We start from the raw sequence: 12518 nt of genomic DNA on the forward strand, positions 1-12518 counted from the left end.
TCCCAGGATGGCCTCCAGTTCTACAATCCTCCTGCCTCTACCTCCTGTGTGCTCCTAGGTGTGTGTGTATCACCCTGCCCAGCTAGCCCCGAGACCCCCATATACCACTGTGAGATAAAACAACCGAGAAAGGCTGCCTCCTCTGAGATCCCGACTGTCATTATGAGTTGATGACCCACCGAGGTCCAAAAGGTACCCAAGAGTCCCGGACATCTGTTCCTGTCTGAACTCATACTGCCCAAGCCCTGGTCACTGTAATGGTCAAGGCTTGAGGACTGCCAGCTATAGTGACCACTCTGCAATTCTTAGTTGCCCTCCAAAGATTACTTCCACTGAAAAGAACCAGAACTGCCTTGAAAATGGCTAATTCCAGCACTAGGACAAGAAGTGTTTGTGAGAGGGCTCGAACATCTTGTCCCATTGAGAGCAGGCTAAGAAGTCAAGCCCAGAGACAGTACTATGAGCGCATACACAGGTCATAACCCATGATCAAGCTTTGTTACTGGGGTTCCTGATGACACAGCTCTAAAACACATGGCGGAGCAGGTATCCTCTTTGGTCTCAAGTAAAGTATTCTATACACATTTAAAACCGTGACACAAAGAGAGGAAATGCATACATCCTGCCTTTCCTGAGTGAATCACACCTCAAGGCAACCAGAGGCAAAGAGAAATTTTGTTTTCAGAAATGTATGGGTTAATCAATGGAGGAAGAACTACAGATGCACCAAAGTGACCAGTCTGAGACTCCGAGGAAACAACTGAGGATTGGTATCGGCTCAGGACACCACAAAACCACGTTCTCGGCACAAAGGAGATTTATTTGCCACAGAATGGCATAGGGCAGGGAATAAGAGACAGAGACAGGAGATAAAGAAAGAGGGAGAAGGGGAAGGGAACAAGGGAGAGGAGGCCTCCTTGGGGGAGGGAACAACAAAGAACTGAGTCTGGACAGAGAGGAGACACACCTGGCCCACAGGCAAATGGCAGTTTACAAAGGCAAAAGGGAAAACCCCGCGTTAGGATGAGGGTAATTTTCATTGGACATACTAGTCTATACAGCCATACCACCCTGAATGCGCTCCCATCTCATCTGATCTCAGAAGCTAATTGGACATATTAATTAGGTGATCCAAAGGGGCTTTTGATTGCTGGACTTCAATACTATGATAGTTGGACCTTGGTAGTCAGCCTCAGAAGGAGGAAATGGTCAAAGAGGGGGACAGACTTTGGTGGCCAGCTCTAAAGACGTGCAATCTATTAAGAAATGTAATGAGCCGGGCGTTGGTGGCGCATGCCTTTAATCCCAGCACTCGGGAGGCAGAGGCAGGCGGATCTCTGTGAGTTCGAGGCCAGGCTGGACCGACAGCCTCCAAAACAATACAGAGAAACCCTGTCTCATAAAACCAAAAAAAAAAAAAAAAAAAAAAAAAGAAATGTAATGGTTTTTAGCAAGGCAGAGGGAATGGGGAAGAAGGGCAAGGCCTGCCAAGGCCATGTTTGCCATGCTCTGGCTGGCGAGAGTCCCTTCAATGGCTGCACTTAGCAACTGCAGTGATATCAGGGACAGCATGCCTCAGAGCAACACACAGCAATACCATCAAAAGGTCCACCCCCAAGACCAACCACAGCCACCTCTATGGAAGAGGAACGGCAGGCATGGGGGGGGTCCACAGGACACTATTCACAGAGCCAAGGTGGGGGAGTCCCAGCCTTGCTGAGCTAGCCACCTGGGGTGAAGGCAGTAACAGAGAGAGAAGGCTCGGAAAGACTGGGAAGACACACCAGCCGTTCCCACCCACGACCCGTGATGGGTATCAATTCAGAGTTGTCAAGAAACCATGAGCCTATCGGGGAAATCCGAGCTCCAGTCGGTCTCTGATGCAATCAAAGAAAAGCTGTCTGTTGTTCTACTTGCCATCTTGGTCTCTCAGCTCTTGTCATTAAAACATATTGAGCTATCTACTAAAATATTTACAGATGAAGCGATAGTGCGCTGGCTGGGCCTCGCCCAACATACCCAGGGAGGGAGGGGCGAAAGCCAGCCTGGCTTAGAATCTGCTTCTGCACAAGTAGGTATGAGAGTCAACAGGTTCCTCCGACACACACGCTGCTCTGTTTCTTTCTGTGTATATTCAGAATCTTTCATAATAAAAAAAAAAAACTGCCCAGAGCTGCCCCCACACTGTTAGGGTAAATGCCACACCACACCTTAACAGTTAGAGAGAGCGGGTGGGACAGCTCCTTGGGCGACACTGAGAAAAGAACTGTGGGAACCATCCTAGGGTGCCAATGCTGTCCTACAGCAGAATGACCAAGTACACACTTCAGACATTCATCCTCATGGTCCATCACCCCTAGAGCCCCACCCACTTCCTCATCCCCATGGGCTCTGGCTGGTTCCAGACTGTGCCTTCAAACTGTTCCACAGTGGGGTGAGGCTCAGGCAGCCCTACGCCCTGCCACTGGCCTGGACTCGCTCCACGTTGTGACCAGCTCTGGGCAAGTAGGACTGACGCTCTCTCCCTGTACTTGCTCTTCAGGTGCCTCAACTCCTGCAGAGTATCAGCCGTGACAACACCGTCACGCCCTGGGGCCACAAGCATGGTCTCCAGGGCTAGTCAGGCTGGCTTAAGTCCTTACTGCTCTTGCCTCATAGTAGGATGACTTAAGTCATCTGTGCCTCAGTTTACCCACCTGTAAGACCAGGAGGACATGGAAGTTAAGAGAAGGACCAAACATGAGATGCTATTGGGTTGTGACTCCAAAAACTCTTGTTCTGCAAAAACCACCTCTCCTTACTCCAAAGGTCAGAATCTGGCCAGCAGGAGCCATGAGGGGAAGGCCAGCAGACAACTGGTCCCAAGGGGTTCCCACAGCCCCAATATGTAACAGAGCCATGAGAGGAAGGCCAGAAGACAAACTAGGTCCCAAGGTGCTCCTGAAGTCCCAGTCGGTAGCAGAACAACTTTTTTCAGATTCCTCTAAAAAGCTCTGAAAATTCTGTGCTCGAGTCACTAAAATCAACCCAGTTTTTCATGGATAGGTCACTCCTTTCCCAGACTCCAGCTGCTCCCTCATCCTATCTGCAAAGCACAGGCCATGGCTGGCTTTTGTGAGGCAACAGGCACCTGTTGAGAGGGAAAGTGTCATGTGGGGGGACATCCAAGTCCATGTCTATCCTGGTCCAAGCAAGCCTATCCCCCCCACACCTATGTTCATCCATGCCTGTCCACCCACACCTGTGCTCACACACGCCTGTCCCACGCCCATACCATAGCATCCCTGGCGTGACCCACTTGCGGTTGTGGCCCATCCCCCCCCCAAGTACTTTCTTGTACTTACGAAGAAAGTGCTTTTCCAGTAAGGCGATTTCCAGATGACCCTTGATCTCGTTCAGTCGATCGAACTCTGTCCTGCTAAAGTCCTGAACACCTGCTGCCATGATGAGGGTCCCTGGACCAGCCTGGAAGGGAAACACTAAAGTTCAGAGGGCCATGCTAAAGCAGCCTTGCCCGATCCCAGTTGTTTTTGTTTAGGTTTTTTTTTGGGGGGGGAGCCTTGGGATGGAAGCCGCAACCTCGTTTAGAGCAGGTGGATCACAAGGAAAAATATATTACGGTCAATATAATGGCCCTAGGGCTTCCAAGAGCATCTTTCTGAGCATATGGGACACGGAAACAAGGGTTCTACGACTGCGTGCTGGCACACCCACTTACCTCAGTATCTCAGACAGTATGTATCGCCTCAGAAGGATATAGGTCTTAAGAAATAACACAAAAATCAAAACCCTATGTGAGATCTGGGGACATCATTGCTCAGTGGTTAAAGCACTTGCCACAAAATGAAGACCAGAGCTTGGATCCCCAGAACCAACATAAATGCCAAGTGAGCATGGAAGCCTACTTGTAATCCCAGCCTCAGAAGGCAGAGACAGGGAATCTCCGGAGCAGACGGGTTAGCGAGATTCACTGTCACTGAGCTCTGGGTTTGACTGAGAGATCCTGCCTCAGTGAATAAAGCAGAAGAGCAACGGAGGATGACTCCCAAACATGCACAATGTGCACATGCATTCACACACATACACCTACACATGCACACACGCACACCACACATAAGCACTCAAAAATGGAAAGGGGGTTTAAAGCACTAAAGTGTTAAACTTCATTCTGTTGTTTTGTTTCGGGGATGGTCTTACAACACAGTCCAGACTTGTCTCAGATACATGATCCCCCTGCCTCAACCTCCTGAGTGTGTATCATCAAGCACAGCTGGCACCAAGCCTCTTGATGATAGCAATACTGACTGTGGTACTACGGAGGAAAAACATGACGCTGTCCTGGTCCGGATGCCTGGAATAACTATGACCCAACCAGAGCAGTTACCTCCTAATGGAAGTCCAAGGGTGTCTATCCCACACTGCGTAGATCAGAAGGGAAAACAGCTTGTAAATGAGGCCTATGAGGAACCAAGATGAACACAGTCCACACTAGGTCCTTCCTGTTGGCTCCCCAGAGAGCAGATTCTACCACTGTCCTGTCCCAGAGGCTAAGGGACTGACTCTAGTCACAGCCCCCACTGCCAACGCTGAACACAGCTAAGCATCCTGCTGACCACAGAGAAAAGAAAGCAACCCCACCCGGCACTGTGCAGCTTCCCAAGCCACAGTGGGAACTCACATGGTCATCTCCACAGCTGCACCCTGCTATTGACATGGAAAAATGGCACACAAGAGCCCTGCAAGCAATAGAGGGGACCTGACCGCCTTGCCTGGGCCCCCAAACCTCTCCCAGGCAACACGGCACGTGTATAGACAGGACAGCTGGGGTAGCACTGTGGGGGCCATAGTCTGGGACGAAGGGGCTGCAGAGACTCTGCACAAGGCCCCCCAGTCCACAGATACCCTGCCTGGCCACCTGACCTGCACTTCCAGCCGTCTGCTTACCAGATTTATGAGGCTATGGACCAGGTCCCTTGGCACAGTGACATGTGAAAGTTTGCGATGGCTGAAGGCACAGTAACCTCTGCTGTATGGTCCACCCACGTGGCCCTATGGGTGTCACCCCCAAGAACAATGCTGACAGATGAAATCCGGCTGAGAGGCATCTTTCTAGAAGAGTTAGGAGCTCATGACTACACATATTGAGTCAGAAGAGAGTCTATTGAGACTCTTTGCAGTGGCCTGTGTGCGGTACTCCATATATATACACACAGGCTATCAAACCTGTAGCCAGGCCCCAACATGGCTGCCTGTCTCCAGCCCTTATCTTCTCGACCAGCCCCTGACACATCAAAGGCAGATGGTTGTCTGCGAAGGGATCCTGGAACTCACACAATCTCAAATGCAAACTTGAGGACACATGTGACGTGCTCATCTTTACCCAGCTCTGGGCCACACGGTCAGTGGTCCTGGCCGGCGCCTAATTCCTAACTCTGTGCCCTCTTGACTTCCCACAGCTTTACCACTTCCTGAACGGGGGAGCAACTGCATGCTCCCTCAGGGTCTCCACTCGGGCTGGTTCTAGCATGTGCACCCTGATTTCTTTGTCTCCACCCCTTTTCCGGCCTTCTTGTCTCTAAGGTCTCCTCACTCTCGGTGGGGCTGAGTCACACCTAGCCTCCCCGCCTCCAGCATGTTAGACAAACCCTATCTTACTTAGAAAGGAGGTCATCAATGCTGAATTGAAATGGGATCCAGCAGCCCAGGAGCTCTGCAGTCTTGTTCTCACCTTATTGCTAAGGAATGCCCCACTGCTCTGAGCTCTGACTGTGGTCTGATCTAGCCTACAAGGAAACTGTTAAATATTTCACTAGCTCTGCTCAACGGCACCAGCGGGAGTACTATGTTGGGCATGGCAGGCCTGTCTGCTGCTCCATTTGTCAAGGGACCCTACAGCAAGAGTCCTAGGGGAGCCGGGCCATAGGAGTGGGCACAGCCCAGGAGATACCCAGCTGTTAGGTAACTGTTGTGAGTTACATGGCAGGGAAGGTCCCATGAACAACAGGCAAGCACTACACAGCACAGACCATGTTAAGGGCACTCAGTACTGCCAGCCCATGTACTCCACTGCACTGAAGCTTTGCCCTCCCTACAACTGATTCCTCCCAGGATTTCCCCAAGGAATGATGGAGGCACGATGAGCCCTGGGAGTCCTAAGAAGCCAGTGGGCTTGGCCTATATCACCTGGGGGTTCTGGCCTGGAACAAGGATCCTAAACCTAAGGAAAGACAGTGGAAGGCTGTAAGCCCCAACCAGCCAGGTTCTCGAGTGTGACATCCATCTGATGGAGCTGTCCCTCACATAGCCATGCCCATGGAGGTAGAAGAAGAAAGTGGGGGACCATTAGTTGTTAGTGGGAACAAAGCTAGGATGATGTGTACCCATGTCCTGTCACCTAAGCCTCTGCTTTGACCATTGGGGATCCTATATGTTCCCATGGGAAATACCCCAAGGCTCCAAATCAAAAGAATACCCACCTGTAAGTAGAAGAGAAGATGACATAGGAGCTGGAAGGGGGGAGTGGAAAGGGGTCCCTGGGGTAGGGTGAGTATGTAAAAGGAGGGGAGAACCTCCAGACACTGTGCTTAACAGTTTACCTCATGCCTAGCCTAGCATGCTCCTCCATGGTGGCCTGTAGCATGACCTTGGGTGTAATCCCCACCCAGGGTATCAGTCTTCTTATCTAGATGAGGGTCCTAGAAAGGAACCTCATGTGCCAGGCATGTCAGACACCCTAGAGATCTTTATGTCCTGGTTGTATGTGCTGGCCCTCTAGCAGCAAGGCCAAACCTAGATCCCTGGCTGTCACTGGTATAGAGTCTGTATGTTTCAAACAGCCCCGGAAACCAGATTCGATGATGGCACTCTATTCTCAGGATATCAGTTTTGGAAGGGCGAATCCCAGGTAAAGACAGTAAGAAGGAAGCTTGGCGAAGAACCAGGGCCTCCCAGCCTGTAAGCCAGCCTTCCTGGAAGGGAGCGGGGTAGCCACCCAACAAGCATGCAGCAGGTGCGGAGGCTGGCAGGGATGGCAGAAGGGGTGGGGACAGACTGGTCAAACTGATGTGCCCAGCAACTTCTGGATGGCTAGCTACACTTGAGTGCACTCATTTACCTCCCTGAATGGGAATCCCACGCCTGGCCCCAAGCTTTCCACTCAGCATATGAATTCCAGTGGCCTCAGTGCAGAAGAAGTCACAGCTCAGGGGAGTCCCTTGACCCCAGCAGCAGTTAAGGTAGGCCTAAGGGACCTAGCCAAGTGACCAAGGTCTTCAACAGGGGTGACAAGGCCACAGGGTATTGTGCTGAAGTTCTGAACTAAATCCTTCTGCAGGTGTCATGGTTCCCTAACTATCCCTTTCTCAGACTCAGGAAGAATAAGGGTGACCTGGAAGCCAGGGACCTGGACATGAACTGAGGCTGGGACAAAACCACTGTAAATATACATAAAAAACTGAACATAAACATGACCATCTCTCTCATGATAAAAAGTCAGGCAAGCTGGGATGTCAATTTTGCCTGAATTAGCAGACATGGGAGTTGAGGGAACCCAAGGAGAGGGCGAGGGAGCGTGGGTCTCTCGGCCAGTCGCAGGGATGAACTGCACTGTCTGGAGGAGGGCAGCTCTCAGCAGCCATTAGGGGCCCCATCACTGTCTCACAGGGGTGGGATGTGGCCTATGTGGGCATGTGACACACAGACCAAGCTGGAGGGTACCAGTGTCTCTCAGTGGGGAGGGCACTAGAATCAAAAACATATTACACAGTGGGAGCATGATGCCTGCCTGCTGAGTGAGGCAGCTCAACGCCCTTCAGAGAGCTCCACAGAGTGCTAGTGAATGGGGGTCTGTGCCACCTCAGCCAGGGAATCCACAGACCCCACACCTGGGAATGGAAAACGGCCTCGTCACTTGGGAAAAACACCATAGCAGTCCCTCAGAAGCATGGGGCTTCCGTGAGACCCAGTGACTCCAAATACAAACACATGTTTGTGAGAAACTATATTCCCAGGTGTTCTGTGTTTGTCAGAGCCCCAAAGTGGAAACAAACCTAATGTCTACCAGCGTATGCATGGATAAACAAGCGTGCCCATCCAAACCCTGGGGCTTGCTTTGCTTATTTTAGGGGTTTGTTGTTGTTGTTTGTTTTTGAGACAGTCTTGTTATGCAGCCATGGCTGGCCCAGTACTTACCATATCATCTATTCCCACTTTAGCCTTCCAGGTGCTAGAATTAGACACATGCTATCACTCCAGAAAATTAAGGCTATAGATACACTTGGGATTAAATTCCGGGCCTTGCACATGCTAGGCAACCACTCCATTGCTGAGCGTAGTCTACCCCTAGACCAAACCTCAGGACATTATTCAGCCGCAAAAAGGAAAAAAGCCAGATACCAACGGCCACACACTGTGCCGGTCGATTTACAGGAAAATGTACAGAATAGGCAACACCTGGCCAGTGAAATGGCTCATAGGGTAAAACCAAGTCTGACAGCCTGAGTTTGAATCCAATGGCAGAAGGAAAGAGACAGACAGATGCATATAGGCTGTTTTTGAACTCATGGAGATCTGTTTGCCTCTGCCTCCCACATTCTGGGATTAAAGACATATACCACCTTGCCTGGAGGAATTTTTTTTTAAATATGCAAAGCCACAGAGATGCAGCAGACCGGCAGTGGACAGAGCTGAGTGGAGGAATCTACCAGTGACCATTAAAGCACACACAGTCCCTCTTAGGCTACACAATATGAAGCATACACTGGAGACCATTGACTCAGAGTCACACAATGGCCCCATAATACCACGACAGTGCTGCTAAGAGGCTGGCATCAAACCAACCAACCACTGAGGCCTTCGTGCTGGTGCCTGGGTTCCCAGTCTGTCCAGGGGCTGCACAAAGCTGTCACACCCCCAAGAAGGAGCAACACAGGCATGGGAAAATATCTACCACTGCGCGCTGACCTGGAGAGGACTGATTGTAAGACCAAAGCTCTGCAAAGGACCTGGCCCGGGAGCAGCCTCTGAGCCACTAGTCTATGGGTACTAATACCTACCAGCATGGTAACAACGGGCCATCTAGTTACCAAGCTCACATAACCATGCCCAGAACAAACACCAACACGTCCTGTTTTCAAACTGTGCATACTGAGGGGAGGGCCAAGGGCAAATAACATCACCTGGTCCCTCTGCTACCAGTGAACCAGCACTCTGCACAGTGCCCTGAGTAGGGCTGAACCCATGGCAGGGACTTCCCATGATTCCTGGCATCCAGATCCCTGGAGTGGTTTCCCTAATTCTGGAAGGCACGAGAGTCTAGGTCCCAGGTCTGACCTTGCCAAGACCTCTGTAGTAGCTGCTCTCAGCTGCAGCCCAGGACGCCAAGCCTACCTCCCAAGTCAACACTTCTTCGAGGACCCACCTGCCTCACAGGGAGTCTCCTACACATCCGAGATGGGTCAGCCAACTAGCACCATACTCTGGCATGTCCCTTCTTGCTCTTCTGCCACCCTTAGGAGGCCACATTCTCCAAACTATAGTCACCCTAAACGATGAGCTTCAGCACTGTCCCTCCTTTGCAAGGGCTCCTGGTGGGCCCTAAATCCAGATGTTCTGCCTGCAGCTAAGACCCCCATATCCTGCAAGCTCCCTTCCCATTTCTCTAGTTAGCACAGCACCTGTACCTTCTGAGCCAGCTCCCTTCTGCCTACCGTGGTACTCCTGGGGACTGAGACACACACCAGGGACCTTCTCCCTGTGATGTCCAGACAAGCAAGGTAGGATATGCACATTTTAAGGTCACACACTTAATTTCCCTCTCCACTCATATTGCCCAGAGTAGCCACAGAAACCTGGCCTAGAAGAATGTGCCACTTTCTATATAACTAATATCAACTAATACCCAAGCTTATGTCGGCCATGAGGGTCTCCAACCCTGCATGTGGCCATGGGCTTACCATAGCCTCAGAATCTTCTGTCAGTCCCATGCCTAGCTATGTCACCAGCGGGAGGTCCAGGGCTGGCCAGACATCACAGGGCAGTAGGCCACATGGGTTAAGAGCACCTATGGTCTGCATGACAGGAAATTCTAACTGCAATCTAGCTAGATCCTGCAGCTGGTAGGTGGCCAAGTGAGGCAATGATTGGGGTAGCTCTCTCTGGAGACCCATATACCACCCTCTTCTCTACACACACCTCATGGGACCTCAGGCATGCACACACTCAGGTAGGTGGGTCCCGGCCCAGTCCAACTCTACTATACAATCCTGGCTAGACACACAGATGGACAGATGGGCAGAGAGAGCAACAGCCAGGAGAACAGCCTCTGAATGGTTCCTTTGGTCACTGAACCATAAATCTTGTATCCTGTGTGTATGTGTGTGTGTGTGTGTGTGTGTTTATGTGTAGCACACAGGTGTGCATGCATGTATGTACATATGTGAGTGTGTATGTGTGAGTATGTATATATATATATGCACAGGCATATATACATGTGCATGTGTATATTTCTGTGTACATGTATGTATGCATGCGGGTATACATGTGTGTGTGTGTGTGTGTTGGTGCAACGCAATTCTTGAGCATCCCTGAGATCCTCAGCCCAAGGACTTTCATCTCACCTAGACTTGTGGCTTGCACACCTCCACACCAGCACTGGACAAGATACAGTTTTTCTGTCCTCTGTGGCCCTGCATTGTCACCTAAAAAGGGGGACACACCAAGATAGATGCATGGGCCTACCCCAGGGACTAGCCATGGCCTTTGAACTCTGGGAACAGCACCAACCCAATACACCAGGAAGGCAAATGGGCACACAGCCAGGCTCTCAGGAGGCAGCACTAGTAAATTATTAATCTTGTCAGGAGCAGTACACAGTCACCATCCTATTATGAACTATTAATAATACAGGAGCTAGGGGAAGGCCAGTGATCGCAGCCACATCTGGAAAGATTACCAGGCTCAGGGGCAGAGAGGGAAAACCAATGGCCATCAAGTACACTCAAGGATTCTAGGGTATCAGGGAGGGGGACTGACTAGATGTACACACACAGCCAGCCTGAGACTGAAGCCTGCCCAGACGAAAGACTGCAAGACACTCACTTATCCAGCTGGACTCTGCACTCCCTGCCCAACACACCCATGAAATGCAAGCTCTGGAAGGCAGGGGCCTTTGGTTTGTTCACACCAAAGCCTCGCCCTGGCTAAGGTTCTCCAGGGTTACCTGATACCTGGACAAACAGTTCCTTGCCACTGGCCATCGTGTGGGCTAATGAGAGCTCAGCCAGTGGCTGGGTCAGTGACATACATCCTGAGTGCCAGCAGTTTATAGACCAGCCTCTCCCTGCCCCATCCCCACACCAGTGTTCCTGGCAGGGGAAGGGAGGGTTGGGGAGATGGGGGGGGTGTCAGGCCAGGCTACAGCATTGTGTTTATATGAGAAGTTTCCCAAACACCCAGAAAAAACAGCAAGCAAGACAAAGCAATTCAGCCTCTAGACAAAGCTTGGTACAGAAGTCCCACCAAGACAAGGGCCTGCCCAGTGGGCTCTGCGGATCGTAGTGCACAGGCAACAGGGAACAGAGAACTGGGCCTCTGCATATTCTAAACTGCCTGGTCAGGCATGAATCTTCGCATGTCCACACTCGGCCTGGCCGCCTCTGAAGTGGGCATAATACCCTTGCTGTCCACATCAGGGGATATAAAAGACTCAGGGTCTGGCACATACTCACAGGGTCCCTGAGCTCCTCACTGTCCCGGGGTGAGGGCCGTGGTGTCTTCAGAGGGATCTCGTCTCCACACTCGGTGTCCGAGGCATTTGGAGACTCGGCTAGGTCAAGGAAGTCCTCTCTCCTGTGGCCTCTGAACCTGATCCTGTCCAGCCTCCTCAGCATGTTCAGCACGGCACTCCTCGGCCTCACCTGGACATGACGGGAGGCTTCCCTGCAAGAGAGTGGAGCATGTCAGTGGCTTCCCGCTGCCTCTTGCCACCATGTTTGGTACTGAGGCAGATGGTAAGCACCCAGATCTTCAATGAATGGCCAGGTCTCATCAGAGCAGCCACAACCCAACCACAAATGACCTGGCCAATTGCTGAGGGTCCTGCTATACATAGTCCTCACAGAGCAGAAGAAAGCCCAGGTTCTCAGAGGGGTCCTCCTGGCCACACAGAGGGTCCAGTCTGGGTAGCCACAGTGTGACAGACTTAAGGGTATAGGGACAATTAGAGCTGGGGAAGAAAAGGTTGACCACTCTCCAAAATACTAAGAATTAAGCCTGGAAACTAAGTTACATACTGCCTGGGACAGCACCAAGGCTGGGCCCGAGCATCACCTCTGCCTCTGAGATACCCTGCACAAAAAAACAGGCAGGGGCGGACTCCATCCATTCTTTTGTCTGCTCAACTTTCCCCCTTCACCATCAAACACTGGCTTAGCCTTGGAGATTCAGCTCCTACAACAAAGTCTACCCAGAAATGGACTCAGAACTTGTGCAAAAGCCTGGTACCATGTCACATTACACGC

At 51.3% G+C, this 12518-nt stretch overlaps 1 protein-coding gene across 2 annotated transcripts in view; it reads right to left on the minus strand.

The window, feature by feature from the left end:
- The window catches only part of Gramd4 (GRAM domain containing 4), a 76389-nt gene that overhangs the window by 31864 nt on the left and 32007 nt on the right, over positions 1 to 12518 (minus strand). For both annotated transcript variants that reach the window (XM_005067064.4, XM_040754025.1), the window contains exons 2-3: positions 11727 to 11937; positions 3345 to 3465 (exon numbers count right to left, since the gene is read on the minus strand). In XM_005067064.4, the coding sequence (XP_005067121.2) occupies positions 3345 to 3465; positions 11727 to 11937 (332 nt within the window). The remainder of the gene's footprint in view (positions 1 to 3344; positions 3466 to 11726; positions 11938 to 12518) is intronic.

This window comes from Mesocricetus auratus, unplaced genomic scaffold (genome assembly GCF_017639785.1).
Source record: "Mesocricetus auratus isolate SY011 unplaced genomic scaffold, BCM_Maur_2.0 Super-Scaffold_100010, whole genome shotgun sequence".
NCBI classification, from domain to species: domain Eukaryota; kingdom Metazoa; phylum Chordata; class Mammalia; order Rodentia; family Cricetidae; genus Mesocricetus; species Mesocricetus auratus.